This window comes from Drosophila novamexicana, unplaced genomic scaffold, assembly GCF_003285875.2.
Source record: "Drosophila novamexicana strain 15010-1031.04,08,12 unplaced genomic scaffold, DnovRS2.1 tig00000462-arrow-pilon, whole genome shotgun sequence".
NCBI lineage: Eukaryota > Metazoa > Arthropoda > Insecta > Diptera > Drosophilidae > Drosophila > Drosophila novamexicana.
The window spans coordinates 4753447-4774445 of record NW_020824806.1 but is presented as its reverse complement, the minus strand read 5'-3'; the positions used below and the strand labels follow the sequence as shown (position 1 = coordinate 4774445).

Sequence of the window (20999 nt, the reverse complement as noted above, 5' to 3'; positions counted from 1 at the left end):
ACCGATTTTTTGGTCGAAATTCATGTCCAAATCTTACCCCAAGATTCGTATATAGACATGGGTCAAAAATTACCACCCCCATATCTCGGCCTAATCTCACCCGATTTTCACGAAGTTTGGCTTTTAATAGCCTGAACCCATTAAAAATGGGTATAAGGGTATATTGTATTTGTGCAAAATCCAAATGTTTGTAACAGGCAGAAGGAAGCATCTCCGACCCCATAAAGTATATATATTCTTGATCAGCATCAATAGCCGAATCGATCTAGCCGTGTCCATCTGTCTGTCCGTCCGTCCGTCCGTCCGTATGTATGAGTCAAAGGATCTCAGAACCTATAAGAGCTAGAGACTTGCAATTTTAGATGTAGATTCTCCTAGTTCCCGCGCAGATTGAGTTTGTTTCCGATAGTCGATAACTTACTCCGTTTCCAGGCAATCGATAAGAATCGATATCGATATCCTGTTGTTTGGGCAATTTTGGTAAATAATAAGAACTAGAGTCACCATATAGCTTCTCAAATAGAATATATATATGCATATGATGTTGGAGGAAGAGGGTTCAGGGTATCCCCTAGTCGGGAGCTCCCGACTAGAACCTCTTACTTGTTTTTAAGTTATATACGGGTAAGTTTTGATTGACAAGATTCTTATACTATCCCAAGACAAGGACCGTGGACAGGTCTACATACTTGACAAATATCATTCTAATGCCTGAGTAAAGTTTGCATCTTAGATCAACTTTTCCGGTTGAGAGGCACGCATCAGCTTAGGTCATCCTTCAAACTGGACATTAATTTCATTTAAGCACAAATCTCAATTAATTAGCGCAACATTCATTCGTCAGCTCAAGTATTGGGTTGCTCTCCCTCTCTCTCCCTCCCTCCCTCTCTCTCCCTCTCTCTCTCTCTCTCGCAGTAAATGCCACTTAATGTGGCGACAGGCGTGGGATTTGCTAATTAAATTGCGTACCTTATGCTCTGGCAAAAAGTTGAGAAACTAATTTGGCGCCATTATGTAACACAAATGCTAAGCACATAAATCGTCATTTAGGCGCCGGGTGGGAGAGGGGGGAGGGGGAGGGGCTAACGACTACGAAACTTGGTACAAATTGCAATTAAAGGACTTGGCGCCTCGCAGAAACTTTTGCGCCCCCCCCCCCCCCCCCTCCCACCTCCACCCCCCAACAAACCCGAAAGGACACACACGTCAAAACTTTTGCCACACGAAATTCAATTAAAGCAACTTTGTTGCTTTTGCCGAGGTTAAACTGGAAAAACTGGTAAAGTGGAAACGGAGAAATGGTAGCTATTATTTCACGACGTGTGTTGCTTATTTCAATAGCTGCTCGAGTAACTCAAGACGCTTTCATTAATTACAATTACACGAGCATAAACAAAATCAAAGCAAACATCATTCAAACGAGGCTCAATGGGAAAAGCTGCCAGGATACTTACCTGGTCAATAGACCAGATATAGATATATATATATATTTCCAGGCTTATGCTCGCATTCAAGTCACTAATCCAATAGACTAGACACTCTAAGTCATAAAATAAAACAAGAGCATCTTTTCCAAGGCAATTTCTGACATTAATAAAGACAAAAGTTCTCCGTTGCTTATAATTCTCAAATGGTTAAAGCTTCGGTTAGAGCATAGGGACTTGCATATCTCGAGTCGATAGCAAAGTTTGCTGTTGATAGAACTCTTCATGGCCATACTACTAGCCAAGTTTGTAAATATATAGAATATACGAATATTGTTCTCGGATTTAGATGACAAATTGATCTAGAAAGTTAAACCATGAACAAAAAGCCAAACTTTATGAGAGATATGGGATATGGAAATTTTCTCTCATGTCTGTATAGGATAATAAGGGGATTATCGAAAAAAAAATTAATAAACAAATAATTCTAAAGAGAATCTAAACCTTACGAAAATTGATTGAGTTTTGACAAAGAAATAATCAAAATCATGTTGATCAAAAGCGAAAAATAAATACTCTGATGTTTTACAGTTAAATCAAGTAAACAACTACGTAAATGCATGTATGTGTATGTGTGTGAATGTTTGTTTGAATATATGTATAAGAGCGAACTTACTAAGTAAAGTGCTCGTCCAGTTCTCTTTCACTCACTCTCTCTTTGCGTGCGGATTACGCGCAATTACGCGCAATTTCGCGCCAATTTGTGTTGAGTGACAAAACGCAGCAGCACAAGAAAAAAAAGAACACACATTTTATTGCTTCTTAAATGCACACACGCACACACACATATCTCACAGGGCGAAGAGCGAATGGAAGATTGATTTATGGCACTCAACAAGCATAAACTAATCGCGTTAAGCAGCATTTATTTAATTTAATACTTTTCACTAAATGATTTTGTTTACACGCACAACGTACGCGACCGATCAAAGGGAGAGACGCGCACTGACTGAAATTGCCCAATAAAGCTCGCTCCCACGCAGGCATTAGGCACTCGTGCGCTCAGTTAACGGGATCAAAGGCGTTGGGACCAATCAGGTGCACGGCAATGGACATTTTTCTCGCTCTGCTCTCTGCTGTGCCTGCAGTTTGAAACATTTAACGGGATCAACAGCAGCAGCGAAAATTATGTGCCTACTTGGAGTTATAAGACTTATTCAATGATGTGCCCACAATGGTGTACGAATTAATTAGCTGCCACTGTAAAAGCAGCCATAGTGTTCATTTGCAATGTTTAGCAAAATGAACTGAATGCAATTGATCCAATGAACGAATTCATCAATAAATACTGAGAGACAGGCTTATACAGAAACGAACATTCATAGCAGGCTATATCCAACTAATAAGGAATATATATATGTATATATATATATACTTTATAGTTCAGATTGAACTATAGAGAATATATATTCAATGAAAACATTTGCTCAACTATTAAATAAGCTTGTTATGACTCGCCAAGGCATTCATTTCGCTTTGAATATTCATTTCGCAATTTCGAGTGTGTGTTTGAGTGTAATTTTGCATTTCTAATTAACTGCACGAGCAACTGTTACCTGTGGCGGCGACGTGAGTGTGTGAGTGCGAGTGCGAGTGTATGTGTGTGTGTGTGTGTGTGTGTGTGTGTGTGTGTGTGTGTGTGTGTGTGTGTGTGTGTGTGTGTGTGTGTGTGTGTGCTTAGCCTGGTTGTGCGCTTACACAAATGATTTATAAATGCTGATTTAATGCGTTAAAAGCCAAGCGCATTAAACTTGTTTTCAGATGCGCCCAAAACACTCGCATGTGTGTGTGTGTGTGTGTACGTGTGTGTGTGTGTGAATACATATGTGGCACGCTTAAGAGCCTGCGCCAGGGGTTGAGGCACTTGCTTAATTATTGTAATTGGAGTTTTTGGCTCCAACCGCACAATTGCATAAATTATTCAGAGCAAAGGGCCAAGGCGCCGCATTTGGCCAAAAGTTTATGAATGAATATTAAATGAATGAGTGTACTCGCAATGGCGGCAGTTATTCACTTTTTAAAAGCCCATCAAGTGTGTTTAAAAAAACAATATCCAACAAAAAAAAAAGGTTACATAAAGTTGAGAAAATGAAGAAGCATGTGAATGTATGTGAATATATAAGGTATATTCATATATTCATATATATATAAAATATCATAAATATATAAGAAATTATAATGCAATATAATATCATTGAATGCGTGCCTTAAGGTTCAAAAATATCCGTTTTTTTTATGAATCAATTTATTTTTGTACTTCAAAGGGCATTAATTATGCATAAAAACGAATTTACTCAGATCTAAAGCCGTTAAATATCCTTTATAATCCTTTAACTAACTGTAAATGACCTGCTCGAACCTGGAGGATGCTACGGAAAGTCAATTAGGTATAGTTCAATATAGGAACATATCGATTTGGGCAACGCATTCACTTTAAAGCTTAAATGAATATACATATTTTCCACCGAGTATTCATTTTCATTCGCTTCCCTAAGATAATATGATTTGTTTTACGCAAACAATTTGCTTTACTCTTGCGAAGAAAACTCAAGTTTTGAATCTCTTCCTCTTCTTGATTGAGTGTCATTCTAATTTCATTTGCCTGGGGACATAATTCGGTCATGTAATGAAATGAAAACCCAGCATTAATATCCAATTAGTCCACCATTATTAATATGCAGGGCAGATGAGTTCCAAGACCAAGTGCCGCGTTCCAATTTGTCTCCCCTCTCTCGCACTCGCATACTCTACACTCGCTCTCTCGCTCGCGCCTGCTATGTTATTCGGTTTTCTTTTTTTGCATCATGCTCTTTGGAAAAAAATGTGAAACCCAAAAAAAGTATCAATTTACAGTGGCAAACGAAGCGCTTGGCATTTCGGGGTGAAGACGAAATCAACGAAAATCCTGAACCGGAAATAAGAATAATAACTGCACGAATTGTTAAAGCAGCGACGAAGAATGAAAGTAAAAAAAATAAAAAAGCAACGGTAAAGTTGTCTACTCACAAAGAACATCAGCTCAAACTGGACAGCTTTTGCTCTGCTGCTCTCTCTCTCTCTCCCTCTCCAGGTCTCGCTCAGTGCCAGTTGCCATTGATTGATTTGAGTGGCGGGCTACAACGATTGAGTGCTACTCAATTGTCTCTAATGATGAACTCTTCGAAAGCAGATGGAGCGGGCAGGCGGGCGGAGGCTAGCGCTAAAAAGTCACTTTAACAAGATAAATTGTCTGTTGGTGCGACGGGTGTGGGGTGTGACGGGCGGCAGCAGCGACGTCTGTGCTGGTGCCAGGCATTGGGCGGCCGTTGTAATTAGTTGATTACACAAGACACTCTCCACGCTGCTTGCGACACCTTCTCTCTCTCCCACTCACGCACGCTTCAATCCACTCCAATCCACTCACTCGTTGCGTTTGCATTGCAAATGAAGTTGTGCCTGGCGTTGGGTGGCAGCTGGCTGGAGTCGGAGCTGGAGTTGGAGTTGGAGTTGGAGCTAGAGTTGTGTAGAGTTGATGATGATGCTGTTGAATAAGAGTAAACACAGTTGCGGTGTCATGCTGCTTGCATGATGTTGCCAGACTGTGTGCATTTTACATAACGCTGAGTACCCGTGTAAAATGCGCAAAATACAGGGCAAATATTTATTACATATGTATGTATGCACATAAGTAAATATCTATATATGTATGTGTATATGTGTGTGTGTGTGTCATACCACTCATTCAATGCCAATTTACGGCGGCGAACTCATGAAAAATGTTGGCATTTTTTTGCAGCTTATTGAATTATCAGCATGCCACAGCTTCAGCAGTTGGCGGCGGCGGCGATGGTGGTGGAAGTGGTGTTCGTGGTGGTGGTGGAGACGGGTTGGTGGCACATACTACATAAGAGTACATGTATATATGTATGTACATATGTATATACAACGCAGACGTTACCTTTGAGTATATAATGACACACACACAAACACTGACAACCGCAATGACGGCGTCAACGCGACGGCAACGCTGCAGCCAAGCAACCGGCAGCCAGTGAGCCGTGCGGTTTACACATAGTCGTCGATAAGCACTCACACACACATGCACACGCACACATTGACTAAAACTCGCACAGCCCACTTGATACACCAACAGCAGCAACTGCAAAGAGGGTGCTTTTGGCAAAAGCTACTCGAGCAGCGGCAGCGGCAGCGACGTCGACAGCGGCAGCCGTTTGCACTGGCAAATGAACCTAATTTGATAGAACATAAAACAATAACAACAAGCGCTGCATTAGCAAAAGACAGCCAGAAAGAGTGAGCAATAGAAAAGGAGAGCAGAGAGCAGCAAAGAAGAAATGGAAGAAAAAAAAAAACCGTAACATATCGAGTTGGCATTGCGAGCAATAACAGAAACAACAGCAACAACAACAACAACAACAAGAACAGCCATAAGCGAAACAGTAGCGCTCATTAAATACTCTTTCTTTCAGACTCTGTCGTGTTTGCGCCTGCCTCTACCCTCGCGCTCTCCCTCTCTCCCTCTCACCCTACATACATCTGTTCGTTCGTATGCCTGTCCTTCTGTCTGTCGCCTTATTCCTTACCGGCTCTTTTGCTACGTGCGGGCATTGGATGGGAATTTAAATTGGTAATGCGACGACGAGGCCCAACTCGTGGTCGATGTTCGTGTTGTTGTTGTTGTTGTTCGTTCGTTGCTATCGCAGTGCCGCACACTTGAATACACATACACACACTCACGCACATCGAGTGCTATACATGGTTGTGTTTGTATGTTTGTATTGTATGTACAGCAAGATTCAAGATAGAATGCAGTGGCGTATGCTGCAATTGCTGCGAGGGGCTGTGAGATCTGGATTTGAGTGCATATAATAAATAGTTAATAAATAGTGAATATACAAAAATAAATATTGATTAACTAGCTACTATTGATAACTAAGCTCGTAAATAATACATATGCATACTTATTTAATAATATTTTCTCTAATTTAATTAAATAAGTACATATGTCAAGCGAATACTTCGTTAATATATAAATTTGTGTATGTATAATAATGTATTATTTGCGCTGGTAACATATGACAAAATGTCTGCAGCACATTCACTCACTCCCTTTATCAACCCCCCTTTCATTTTACCCACACTAAGCCGCTGCGCACTTAGTGTCCCAGTCTCAGTCGCATGCCTGTGTTGAAATATTTTCGAGGCAAGCTGCGCACATAATGGCCCCTCTCCAGGCACCGTCCATGTCCAATGCCCCGTCTCCGGCCTCAGCCAGTGCTGGCGTCTCTGCTGCCGTTGCTGCTGCTGCTGCTGCTGCCTCGGCCGCTATTTTTATGTACAAAATACATGGCACATAAATTGTTTCAGGCCGCCAGAGCCATAGCCAGAGCCGAGGCCGTGTATTCTGATTGTGATTCTGTTCCTGTGCCACACACACACACACACACACATACACAAAAACAGGGTTGCATGCAACGGGACGACTGTGTGTGTGTGTTTGTGCGCTTGCTGCACATGGACATGGCGTTTGTTTTTCGGCTGCTGGGAAAGAGTATTTTTCTGTTCAATTCTTTTTCTACGCCTGTTTCCGCTTGCATGTTGCTGTTGTTGTTGTTGTTGTTCGCTGCTGCTGCAGTTTGTGTGCCCGCTGTTTTTGTTTTTGTTGCTGCTGTTGTTGTTGTTGTTGTTGCCTGATTCACACATTCCTAATTGAATTATCACGCATAAGCGACAACCAAATCCAGCCGAGTGTTGTGGATGAGATGATTTGAGGCCCGGACTAGCTGTGTTAGGTGCCAAGTGAAGCAGATCGCTCAGTTCCCCACCTCAGCCCCCCCCATTTGCCCACCTTCTTATATTCATATTTTTGTGTTATTTTTAGACACTGGTTCTTACTATAAAAACTAATTAGAGTAGTGAGTGCGAATGCTAGAGATGGGCGCGTGTCGTGAAGACATGTTCGTGCTCAACACTGTATTCTATTAGTGTTGAAAAAGAGAAAAAGCCTTATTAAAGATTATGTTAACTTAGGTAGGTTTGCATTTTGACTATAAATCAAATATTTAAAATTGTTGAATATATCGTTATGCACATTATCTATATCTATCATTAACTGTATTAGATTGCATTCGTTACGTGACACGCGCGCATTCCTAGCGCCCGACTGAGGCTCTGGGTCGCTTTCAGCCCTAGAGCACAAGGCAACCGGCTACCGTTAGCGACGACGCTGACGCCGCTGCCTCAACCAAAGACCAAATGCCTTTTCACTACACTTTAATATACCCTATGTACATATGTACAAAGGTATATAGTTTGCGTTTGAGAAAGGTTTTCGGATTTGGCTGTATGTACTCCACGCCCATAGCCGTTGCCGCTGGCACGGGGCGAGGGTTATTCGATGCCACGTTTGTTGTTGTTGTCGCATTTCCATTTTTATGTACAATTTTTCATTTTGCGCTTCGTTTTACATTCGTTCTTTTTCTGTTATTTTTCTTTGCATTTCCATTTCATTACATTCGCGCGCGCACAAGCACGCACACACTACAGCAACGCTGCTGCATTTGTATGCGTGTGTGTGTGTGTGTGTGTGGTTGGTATTGTGTTATCGCAGTTGCAGTTGAAGCATCTGATGAGACACGTTTCAATATTAAGCCCTGCTGTACCCGCGCACACCGCCCCTAAGTCCAACAGCGCGTCCTGCTAGCTAAAAATGTACTCTTTGCCCGTCGCAAAGCAACAACACACAAACTCTCCGCATTGCACTCACTCCACACACTCTCTCTCACACTCCCTCTCACACACAGCCGAATCGTGTGCGCTTATTGTTCCATTCTTTTCGTTCTTGTCGCCACTAATTGTAACTGCACACACACACACACACACGCACACAGTGTCTTATATATTTACTGTGTATATAAGAGAGCTTTGTAGATAGCATCCATCCATTCATTCGCAGCATATAAGCTGCAGTCGCTGCTTGTTCGATTATGCGTGCCCTTCTCTCTCCCCGCTCTGATACTGCTACTGCTGCTGCTGCTGCTGTTGTATGTTTGGCTGTGTGTTGCCCTCTTGTCTTGCTGCCTTCATTCGTCGTCGTTCAACGCACTTCCTTCTCCAGTCTGTCTCCCTTTCTGTCTGTCTCTGCCTTGCTGTGTGTGCGTGTAAGTGTGTGTGTGTGAGTTTCTAGCGACAGCCCCACAGGCCAAATTTTGTCATTCCTGTGCTGCCTCTGCCGCTGCGCTGCTCAGCTTCAGCTTCTGCTAAAGAAGAAACTGATATTCCAAAGCAGTTGTTGTTGTTGTTGTTGCTGCTGCTGCTGCTGCTGTTGTCTGTTACCGTTGCTCTGGGCAAGAATTTCGAGCATTTCTCGAAAGTTATTCGAGGGTTGCCGCGCGCAGCGCTTGCCTCTGTGTCTGTGCGTCTCGAGAAGCTTGAATGGATGGCCTCAGATAGCATCTGAGTTACTTTTTAATACATTTTAGCTAAATGGATATTTGAGGCTGATAAGTAGGACCGGGATTCCATTCGCAGCATGTGTGCTGTGCATGGGCAGGAAGGGGGAGGGCAGGCGGATGAACTCCATGCCGAAGATTACTTGTAAAAAAAAAAACGAAATTAAATTACAAGAATTTATATTGACGAAAGATTTCAACACTTCTGTAGCGGGCTTTTAAGTCATATTAAATTTTAAAGACGAAGCAGAAATAGGCGTGGAAGTCAGCTAACATTGAAATACTTTCAGGGCTTTAACAGCTTTGCATCTTTAGGAGCGCTTCTTTAACTGCCGACGGCGATTTTCTGTTGCTCTAGTTTACCGTTTATTTCGGCTTACAACAATCTGTCTGTCCATATACCTCTTTATCTGTATGTCTCTGATCTACCTATGTATGTGTAATATTCTATCTGTATTTATCTTCCTTTATATCTGTGTCTCTCCGATCTATCTATCTCAATATATGTAGGTATATCTTTCTATCATCTATCTACCTTTCTATTTGGATGTTTCTAAACTATCTATCTTCATATATGTATACCATTCTATGTATCTATCCATCCTCCTATCCATCTATCTATCAATCTATCTATCTATCTACTATCTATCTATCTATCTATCAATCTATCTATCTATCCATCTATTTATCAATCTATCCATATATCTATTTATCTATTAATCAATCTATCTATCTATCTGTGTGATTTAAATATACCCATATACGAATGTATATTTCATTCTATACACCTATCTACCTTTCTATCTGGATGTCTGTGTTCGGTCAGTCTACATATATGTAAATCAATCTATTTATGTATCTACATATGTATCTTTCCAACTATCTATATTTCCATCTTTTTTTTTCCCATCTATCTATCTATCTTTCTATCTGGCTATCTATCTATCTATCTATCTATCTTTCTATCTATCTGGCTATCTATCTGGCTATCTATCTGGCTATCTTTCTATCTATCTATCTATCTATCTATCTATCTATCTATCTTTCTTTCTATCTATCTATCTTTCTATCTATCTATCTATCTATCTATCTATCTATCTATCTATCTATCTATCTATCTATCTATCTATCTATCTACCTATCTATCTATCTATCTATCTATCTATCTATATATCTAACTAACACTATCATTAATATAGATTAATTGTATTATCTATCAAGTAGATACTTGACCCATCTGTCTATACATCCATAAACTTTTTCATATTTGTGTATATGGATATGATTGTATATATATATATATCTATCTAAATATATAGGCAAATGCAACTATATATCTGTATCTGTTCTGGTATTGGTAAGTTAGAACTTTGTGCTAAATCCCAATCAAATCATAGCTTGAATCTTGAACAATGAGCTATTATTTATATAGGAATCGTGTCTATCAAAGTATCTTTTCAATCTTCTGTAACCTTAAAATAGGTCATCTACAAACATTTAGTTCCTTAATCATTTAGCAAATGCAACAGGGAAAACTCTTCGCTCAGTTCTCAGCAGCTTCTGGCCACGTCCAATGGTTGTTGTCAAAGCGACGGCATTTGCCACATTCAAAAAAAGGTGTTTCATACAAAAAACCAGTTCTTACGACTACCCAAAAAAAAACAAGTCGATACATGCCCAAAACAAGTCAAAAACTAAAACACAAAGAGAACGAAATAAGAACACGCCACGCTTAACTAATTAAAATTTCATAATTACTGTACCCGATGCTTACCAATCCATTTCGAGTCTGGGCCCGCGAACACGCCCCAATCGTGTTGCACGCGCAAAGACCAATAAAAACTGAGGCACGTTCGCGTTGTGCACCAATCGGAACGAGGCACAAAAAGCGACCAATGCGCTGCCAGCGTTGTGTCGAGTTTGAAGCGTGTAGAGTGCCTCGTATTCGAGAGACATGAGACATGGCAACTCTACGACTCTACACGTTGTAGAGTAAGCGCACAAAAGCTTCACAGAAAAGCTCCCAAATGCATGTATACACACGCTGACAAATTGGGAATGTAAATTAAATGCATTCTGTTTAATTTCCAGTTAAATTCAATAGGTTGAAATGTAAATGAGCTGTTTAGGTTATGTGCACTGAGTGTAGAGTTGCGGCAAATGTTTTGATTTGAATTTGTAGAAAAGTTTAAAGACAGAAAATTGCTTGTATTTTTTCTCAGAGAATACCAATGCATACTTTTGGGTTGAGTTTGTTGTAAAAAGCTTAATATACTTAATCAAAATTAATATAATTTTTTGCGGCCTCTCATTCTCTACAAAATCCAACAAATATATGCCTAGATTAATGTTAAGCTTAGCTTTATACAATTTTTTTGTAATTTAATGTCGTTTTTAGTTTTATTTTATTTGATAATTTTTTTCTATAATTTTTAAGTGTCTGATGATATACAAATAATTTAATTGATTATCAAGGAAATGTTTAAGAATTTAATGAATTTTTTGGGCCGGCATCGAGGCGAATCGCTTCGCATTGATTCAGTCTAGGATCGGACGAGCACCTCGTAGCTGTCCAGGCGCACCTCCTGGCCGCCAAAGGGTATGTAGAGGCAGTGATGCGACTGATGGATCTTGCCGGGCGTAAAGCTGCCATTGTAATGGCCACGTCCAATATACAGAGGCTCACCCTCGCTGGTGCGGCCGCAGACAACGGCGCCGCCGGGCACATTGCCAAAGGAGTCGGGCACCCAGCCGTAGCCGTAGCCGGCGAGCAGCTCAAAATCGTATTTAACGTGCTCCTGTCCGCCGTATGGCACATAGGCGCAGCCCTTGTTGGGTATCACCTTGGCCGGCAGCAGATCGCCATCGTGATAGGCACGTCCGACAAAGATGGCATCGCCATCGGCATCATGGCCGGCCAGTATGGTGCCGGGCACAATGTTGCTGCCGGACGAGCTGACCCATGTCTCCGGCTGGACGAGCACCTCGTATGCTTCCAGCTTATGCTCGGCACCGCCGTACGGTATGTACAGGCAGCCGTGCGATGGATGCACCTTGCCGGGCGTCAGACTGCCCTGGAAATAGCCGCGACCCACAAACAGAGGCTCCCCCTCGGAGGTCTGGCCCACGCGCAGAGCATGCGGCGGCACCTCGCCATGGCTGGCCGGTATCCAGCAGTAATGGTGTCCGGTGAGGATCTCGTAATCGTGCTTGCTAATCTCCTCGCCGCCCCAGGCCACGTACGCCTGATGCTTGTTGGGTATCACCTTGGCGGGCAGCATGTCGCCGTTGTGATAGGCGCGGCCCACATAGATCGGATCCTGATCCGAATCGTGGCCGGCGGCGATGGCAAATGGCGGTAGAGCATCGTACACATTGCGGGCAACCCAAGTGTGATCTGAAGGATATTTGGAAAATTATCATGAATCAATGGATGATGGATTTTAGAGGAATATATAGTATATATAACAGACTGGAGACTTTTGATTTTGAATATATTTATATTATATTATAGATTTTAAAGATTATATATATTATAAAATCAAAAAAGTAAGTTAAAGTCTTTTAAAAAAAACACACTGAGAAAATACTCAAGAAATGCTTAATAAATACACAGCTTATATTGAGCATATTCCGATATTGAGCACATTATCATATTGAGCACAATCTCAAATTGAGCGTATTCTCAAAAGGAATGAAAGCCATTGAGTAATAAATATTGATTACGTATTTATTACTCAATGAAACAAAGCAAAGCTTCGAGAGGTGCGAGTGAGAGGGCTAGCTTCAATGCTGTGCAACGTCAAAATTTCGTTAGGACTACAATTTACACCACACATAACTCTCCAGCTCTCTCTCTCTCTCTCTCGCCTGCTCTCCCTCTCTCCAGCTCCTGCTGCAGCACAGTTAAAAAAGCAAGCGAATTAACTCAACTTTGAGTCATTTTTGTTCCCACAATGCAGCGCAAAGCTTTCAATTGGATCGCAAGTGAGAACTTCACTCGTCATGACAACTGTGCCGCGATAGGGCAATGCATGTGTGTGTGTGAGTGTCAGTGTGTGTGTGTGTCTGTGTTCAGATCTAAGATACGACAGGGCAGGGTAACTGCAAAAACCACTTGACTAAGGTACTAAGGTGTCTTTATCAGGTACATGTCGAAATTGTGGCATTATTCATGCCCATATCTGTCAGCAAAAGCTCATAAGTTGGTCGGATTTGAGCTGTCGCCAAATGTACCCAGCATTGATATATGGCTATATTGAGCACATCGAACTGTACTTTCACCAAGTCAAAAATAGAGCTGCTTAAGCTATTAGGCACTTTTTTTGAAGTTTTAAGCAGCAGAAGAGCTTAAAAGCTTTAAGCAAGCTTTAAGCAAATATCCTTTAAAGCGCTTGCTTGGGCTATTTCGAGCCTCATTTCAAGGTTTTACGTTAACTAATCACAATTTTTTGTGGAACTTTTCAGGAATATTTTTATAGATCGTATCTATCGTATCTTAGCTTCGATTTTCACTGGTATATTCCATTGTTCTAGAGTTTTGTAATCCTTCACTTGAATCCTGCGCTTACCCATTTCGTTGTGTGTATCTGTTTATAGTTATATCTGTAGCTGAACTGAAGTATCTGACGGATACGCGCTCTCACTGGCGTAGCTAGTATATGACTGAGCGGACGTGCGACTGGCAGTTGTGTTATAAACCTGCGACTCTCTTATCGGGCAAAATGTGTTGACTGACATATATATATATATATAGATATTTTTCTTTTGGACCCAGTTGTGTGTGATTGTCGTTAGCCGGCAAACGATAAGATATCGTATCGGAGCCTGTGGCATTTTTTCCAAGTAAACATGTGTACAGGTGAACGGGTCGAGGGGGGTAGCTGGCACTTCGTCATCACGGCAAACTTTCAAAATTGTGTAAAATATTGTTGCCTCTTCATTTTTAACCAGCATAACAGTTAGCTGGCCTTTAAAATATCAATAAATAATGCGTTTTATCTGTTTATGAAATGTTTACCCAATATTTGTGCGCTTATCTATGAGCGATTGCATGATTATGTTAGGTCTTATCAAGCCGGTCCAAAATACACTTTATCAATAACAGCAGCAGAAACGAGAAGCCAAATAAACAACCTCGAAACTCTTGTGCTTGGCACTCTCCGAGCTTGTTTAACTAGAGAAGTGTTTAATGTACTTTTTCTCACCTGTCAACATTTTGCGGCTCTACTTGAAAGCGGGAAGTTTCCTTGCTTGGGAGCTGTGCACTGCACTTTTGAATTTATTGCTGTGATCGAAATAAGCCGTCGCTTTTATGCCGCAGATTGGCTGCCTTTTTGCTCCAGCGCTTTGTTTTGAATAACCGCATGAGTATTACAACAGACCCCAACTTGTGGCACTTGCGAGTCGATAAACGAAAGCCACAGCTGTTTCTGTTTTGGGTTCTGGCTTCTGGGTTCTGGTTCGGCTTCGGTTTCGGCCTCTGAGCAAACCAAATGTGACTCAGTCGTCTAAAGTCGAGAAATGTTTCATTTAAACAGCAGTAACGAGGCTTGCTACAACTTTAAATAGATTCGCTGAGTCAACAGCTATAAAACAAAATAAAGAAAGGGAAAAGAAACTAAAAGAAAATCAAAGAAAAGAAGAAAAACATACATTCGAATTTAGTTGGAGAGTTAAACTGTAGTTATAGATTAAAAAAGGATTTTTGTTTTTGGGCTGATAATTGGTCTATCTATTTCGCCTGACCGTATTTCCCGAGGTCCAAAAGTTTTATCCTTCAATAATATTTATCATTTATATTATCTTGAGAGAGTTTTCTTATACATGCTATATGAGCTATGTTTCTATATAAGGTTCTAGAAATAAGCACATCGAAGCTATGTGATATAAATGATATGAGAGAAACATGTGAGATATATAATAAGATATCATATGAAAGATATGATACTGTAGAAGATTCTAGAAATTAAAACTTCGAACTGGTATTTTATTATACGTGAGATGAGAGATATCTTTCCATATATGTTTCTATAAATTAACAACTGATGTGATATATCTGATGATATGTAATGATATGGTATAATAGAATACTATATAATAGATATGTTTCTAGAAATAAGTACACGGAACTGATGTCATATATATATATAATATGAGAGATATATTTCTATAGAAGGTTCCAGAAATGAAGACATAAGCGAATGTGATATATGTATCTGATATGAGAGTTACCTTTCTATATAATGTCTAGAAATAAGCTCATCCGAGTGATGTGATATATGAGAGCTAAGTTTCTATATAGGGTTCTACAAATGAAGACATCGAACTGGTCTTTTGTTATATCCGATATGAGAGCTATATTTCCATATGTTTCTATATATCATACTATGAGAAATAAGCACATCGAACTGATGTTGCAAATGCTATTGTTAATGCAAACTGCATTGATATATATAGATATCATATCATGTCATATATATCATGTATTATATATATATATTGACATGTATGTAATGAGCAATAAATGCAACAGCAATATCTTATCTGTAATATATAAGTATTGCCAATCTCTTTAAAGAGGCATGGCGCCTGAGATCTTAAATTTATTGACCTTCGAAGTTTCCTCGGGTCTCGCTGATCTAAGTGCTCCTTCCCTCTATTTATGGTACATTTGACAGTTATGTATTTCCGGAATGGTATAAATGTGCAAATATGTTATTGGCTGGCTTGACAGGTGGCCAAAACGAACACCTGTCGTACCTCCAATGTATATGCATAAAAATGTATATATAGATATGTATAACACTCAAAAAAAAAGTCCCCAAACATGGCGCCTGACTCATCGTTGCTGGAAAAAAGCTTTTCGGGTGATACATTAATATTGGAATTGATAAACATGCCCGAACCTTCAGAATGTTAGCGATAAGGCCCTGTCAATAACAAGCCATATGCACTGCAAGAAAATCTTATCGATAAAAATACCACCAAAAAAATGACAGGTTAAAGTGAACTAGTTGGGATTGCCCGACTAGGGTATGCCCTTAACTTTCTGCTACTCAAGCTAAACATTAATTTAGTTAGAGGGTGAAGAGGGGAGTGGACTGGGCGTGGCAGTCGCATAAAGTGAAAAATACACGATGTTTATATACTATACCAGAGATATATACTGGGAGATATGCTCAAAAGACAGGATTTCGATAACGATATTTATCGATTGCTTGGAAATGAGGCACGATATCGATTATTGGACTGGGAGGAACTACGTTCAAATCTCTAGATCTTAAAGTGGCTAAGATCGACACGCAGAGACGGACGAAGAGACAGACAGACAGACAAACAAACGAAGGGAAGGATGAACGGACGGACGGAGAACGGAAGGCCGGAGGAACGGACGGTCGGACGGCCGGACAGTCGGACGAACGGACGCCCGGAAGGATCGACTCGAGTATTGATGCTGACCAAGAATATATATTATTAATGGGGATCCCTGATGCCATCTTCTGCCCGTTACATACCTTTGCACATAACCAATATACCCATTATAAGCACTTCCCATGGGTTCAGGGTACCGAATGCGAGCCGAAGCAGCACGGAGATATAGGCTCGGGCGTAGTTTTAAAACCTTTTCACTTGCCGTTGCGGGTTTTAGTTGAAAATCGAAAAGCGAACCTCACGGTCGAAACAACGGAGTGGACTTTGAATAAATATTAAAAAACAAAAACAAAAGGAATAATAACAAAATACTATATACAAAAGATATAAATAATTTGCAGAGAAAGCGCGCTTATCAGCTGGAAAAGTGAATCATGGGTATGTTAATCAGGCATATTTATCAGACCTACATATATATATATATATATATAGAGATATATGGCAGGGCATATATTGTGTGACAAAGTAAATATAGGAGTCAGGCGATCCTCAGCGATCTCTTAGCAATCCATGTCGTGGATGTCAGTGCTGATTTGTCTCTCTCTCTCTCTCTCTTTTGGTTTTGTTTTTCCTCCGTTTCTTGTGCCGGGTCCACCTTTAGGTGCAGTGCAGCCGGGAGCAGTTGTGAGCATTGGTAGGCGAGTGCAGAGCTGTGTCAATTCTTAAAAGAATTGAAAATCTATATGTATAAATTTTGCACCCAATGCGTATTATCAATGCTATCTTATCGCGCTTATCGGCAACTTATTGGCTAATGCCCAACCGCACTGTCCGCTCCTCTCGTTGCAGAACACACTTGGGTGCACTCGACTCCATATGCCGCACTGCCTCCGTTCGCTGTTGTTGGCGGCCACGACGCCGACGGCACACCGATCTATGTGGGTCGCTCCTTCCACGAGGGCGAGAACCTGCCCGCCAAGGTAATTCCCAGCAAGGGCTGTGCCTATGTCGCCTACGGCGGCACCGAGCACCAGAAGAGCCACTATGAGGTGCTGGTGGGCCAGGGCTTCGCCTGGGTGGGCAGCTCCAGTGGCTGTGTGCCGCCAAACGCTGTGCGCAGCGGCACCACACGCACCGGGGAGCCCATCTATGTGGGTCGCGGCCATTACTCGAACTCGCTCTGCGTGGGCAAGGTGCATCCATCGCATGGCTGTCTTTATATACCGTTTGGCGGGCAGGAGGTGCGCATTAACACCTACGAGGTGCTCATCCATCAGCAGCAGGATGTCTGGGTGCCGGCCACGCCCAGCTATACGCCGCCCGGCGCCGTCGTAGCCGGTCACGATTCGGATCGCACGCCCATCTATGCCGGACGCGCCATGCACGAGGGCGAAATGCTGCCCGCCAAGGTGGTGCCCAGCAAGGGCTCTGCCTATGTCTGCTTTGGGGGCTACGAGTTCCAGAAGCCCACCTATGAGGTGCTCACCGGCTATGGCTATGTCTGGATCCGGCCCCATCACCATGGCATTCCCCCGAATGCCGTCTCCACGGGACGCGCACGCAACGGCGAACCCATCTATTACGGACGCGGACATTACCAGGGCAGCCTGACGCCCGGCCTGATCTCCTCCCGACAGCGTTGCCTCTACATACCCTACGGAGGCCGCGAAATCCGTGTGGACTCCTATGAGGTGCTCTGCCGGCAATAGTCGGCACTCATATATACATATATATTTATATTTTTGAACAATTTCTAATAAAGGGTGCGACTGTTTATCAAACACATTTGAGTTCTGTTGTTCATTTATCTCTGCATATAAATAAGTCTAAGCTTATATCTATAAGTTAAGCTAATGCGGAATAAACATTCCTCTTTTCCTATACCCTTCAAATACCCTGGGTTACATAGCTTGAGTATATAGTAGATTCCTTCATATTCTAGAAGGCGGCTTATTTCTTACATGAGCCCAATATTTATATAGTCTATTATCATAACAAGAATCTACATTATATAGTATTCCTTTATCTTAGTCAAATATAAACAGAATAAATACATATAATTCTTTCGTTCATCCAAAAGTCGGCTAATGATAAAGGGCAAGATTATATTCGTAGGCTGGTAAAAGTTACATGTGTAAAGATTTGGCATAGCCTGAACTTGGATTATATATAAATAGAGAACCTTGAACTTATGCCCAATTCGTTTATATTACAGCCTACAAATGGGTGCAGTCGTCGGCGTACTCCTCGATACCGCCGAACGCCGTTGTGGGCGGCAATGATGAGGATGGCGCCATGATCTATGTGGGCCGGGCGGAGCATGAGGGCGATATGCTCGTCTGCAAGGTGGTGCCCACCAAGCAGATCGGCTTCGTATCGCAGCGCGGCGAGGCCCTGCCCAAGGACATATTCGAGATACTGTGCGGCGAGAATCTCGCCTGGGTCAAGTGCTACGACCACGTGATACCCGAGACGGCGGTGCTCTGCGGTCGCACCCAGCTGGAACAGCCCGTCTATATTGGACGCGGCCACTACGAGGGGCATCTGATAATTGGCAAAATCTCGTCGGTGCATCGTGCTCTGTTCATTGCGTATCGCGGCGCGGAGCGTCGTCTGGACTCGTATGAGATTCTGGTGGAGGAACGTCATGGCATGCCCGGCTGGCAGCTGCCGCCGCCGCCGCCCGAACAGCTGGAGTTGGCCGAGAAATGTCCGGCAACGCCGCCGCCGCCGCCACCAACGCCGTTGCTGCTGGCAAGCAAACCAGCCGCTGCTCCCGGACGCTATCCGTATCCGCCGGACTTTGATGCGCCGGCTTTCGCCTTGCACGACAGACCGCCACAGTATACGCCCATGCCTATGCCCATGGCCGGCACAGATCCGTATCCACCACCCCGCCCAACGGGGCCCTCGATCTTGCCGGAGTACAAGCCACCGTTGGCCGTGCCCGTGCCCATACCAGTAAAGCCCTCGCTGCCGCCGCCCGCCTATGTGCCCGCCGAGGTGGCGCCCTCTTATACGCCAGCCGAGGTTGCGCCGCCTGCAGCTGCCGGGTGCTCCTTTACGCCAGCGGACACTTATAAGCCGCCATTGGATCCGTATGCGCCCAGTTGCTCCTCCTACACGCCAGCCGTGTGTGCTCCCGCTCCGCCTGTCTACGGCGGCGGCCCGCCGACCCATGGCGCCGGCTATGATCTGTGGATGGCGGCCAGTCCCGGCTATACACCACCGGATGCCGTCTTCGGCGGCCACGACAGCGACATGGCGCCGCTGCTCGTCTGTCGCGCCTACTACGATGGCACCCATATACCGGGCAAGGCGGCGCCCAGTCGCGGCTGTGCCTACATTACGCTGGCCGGCCGCGAGATTGTCGAGTCGCGTTACGAGGTGCTCGTCGGACAGTCCAAGTACCATTGGGTGCCCGGACGTGACGGCAGCATAGCTGCCGGCGCCGTGGAGGCGGGCCGTGCCTTCAACGGCGAGCCGTTATTCATTGGCCGCGCCCACTACTGCGGCAGCCTGACACCTGGCAAGATTCAGCAATCGCATCGCTGCCTGCACATACCCTTCGGCGGGCAGGAGGTGCGCATCAGCAGCTACGAGATTCTCGTGCGCAGCGACATCTATCATCGCCAGCAGGGCATCAGCCTGAGCTACTGAGCTCCAGCTGGCAGGAGACGTACACATGACCTTAAGCAAATTCCAGAGCAGCTACCTCAAATGTAAAGCCCATCCAATGGGCAAAAAGAAACAAATTCAGCTTTAAATTTAACAACAGTCTAGATAGAAAATTCATACTCTTTTTAAAAGAAATTTCAAGCTGCTTTCGTTCTTAAATTAAGTATAAATTATCCTTGATTACAAAAAATATATAATGAATTAAGCATAAAGTACTTAATCTAAGAATTTACACACTTAAAAAAATGCTCAATTGAATTCTAAGGGCACTTCCGTTCAGAAATTGAAGTAGAAAAGTCTTTCTATAACAACTTAAACAATTTTAAAATTGAAAAACTTAATTTAAGCAAAAGAGGCTTGAAATTTTCTTCAATTACTGAGAGCAACAAATTTCGCTCTAATTTTAAATACGATCTTGATAGAAATTCATTTTCTCCCTAAAGACAATTCAGGCTCTCTTCGTTCTTAAATTAAGTCTAACTTAATTCACAAAAAAATATATTGAATTAAGCATAAAATACTTAATTTAAGAATTAAATTCCAAGAGCTCTTCCATTCAAAAATTGAAGTATAACAAAAAAAAAGTTCCTGAAAGAAAAACAGCTTAAGAAAAACGAAAACTTAATATTTGCTTTGTATTCCTACTTCAGCTTAAGAAATTTCAAAATTGAACTTAATTTAAGCAAAAAATGCTTGATATTTTCTTCGTATTCGTATTCCTCCAAAGTATTCCCCGCAGCAGCTACCTCCAAAGGAGTTTTGTTAACTATTGTACCTAGTCTTAAAGTATACCCATATCGAAACTTCTGTTGTATATATAAACTGTAAAATATACGCATCTATTTATTTTAATGAGCAACTTCTTTGAATGAATCTGGGAACACGTCGAGCGTCTGCGGCGTTCCGCGTAATTCCAAGTTTTTATATGGCCCGGCTAAGTGGCAGATGCTCGTAAAAGACGTACTTCCTATATTTAGCTCATAAAGATCATAATGGGCGAGTTTAGCCTCGG

At 42.5% G+C, this 20999-nt stretch overlaps 3 protein-coding genes across 5 annotated transcripts; 2 read left to right on the top strand and 1 right to left on the bottom strand.

The window, feature by feature from the left end:
- Window positions 1–11371: 11371 nt before the first annotated feature.
- LOC115760648 lies at window positions 11372–14467 on the bottom strand. 2 transcript variants are annotated; one of them, XM_030702111.1, is made up of 2 exons: window positions 14143–14467; window positions 11372–12332 (listed from the first exon to the last, which is right to left on the bottom strand). In XM_030702111.1, exons 1-2 carry the CDS (start codon window positions 14150–14152, stop codon window positions 11479–11481), a joined length of 864 nt encoding a protein of 287 aa, XP_030557971.1. In that variant the 5' UTR covers window positions 14153–14467; the 3' UTR covers window positions 11372–11478. The 2 variants fall into 2 exon arrangements, with proteins under 2 accessions (XP_030557971.1, XP_030557972.1); XM_030702112.1 differs by lacking the exon at window positions 14143–14467 and adding an exon at window positions 13507–13595.
- Window positions 14468–16664: 2197 nt separating this feature from the next.
- LOC115760647 lies at window positions 16665–18080 on the top strand. Of its 2 annotated transcripts, XM_030702109.1 has the most exons (3): window positions 16665–16747; window positions 16971–17003; window positions 17159–18080. In XM_030702109.1, the coding sequence occupies exons 1-3, from the start codon at window positions 16744–16746 to the stop codon at window positions 18016–18018; spliced, it is 897 nt and encodes a 298-aa protein (XP_030557969.1). In that variant the 5' UTR covers window positions 16665–16743; the 3' UTR covers window positions 18019–18080. The 2 variants fall into 2 exon arrangements, with proteins under 2 accessions (XP_030557969.1, XP_030557970.1); XM_030702110.1 differs by lacking the exon at window positions 16971–17003 and having other exon boundaries at window positions 16669–16747.
- On the top strand, window positions 16670–20519 carry LOC115760646 (period circadian protein homolog 1). The gene is made up of 2 exons (XM_030702108.1): window positions 16670–16747; window positions 18525–20519. Exons 1-2 carry the CDS (start codon window positions 16744–16746, stop codon window positions 19967–19969), a joined length of 1449 nt encoding a protein of 482 aa, XP_030557968.1. The 5' UTR covers window positions 16670–16743; the 3' UTR covers window positions 19970–20519.
- The last annotated feature ends 480 nt before the right edge of the window (window positions 20520–20999 follow it).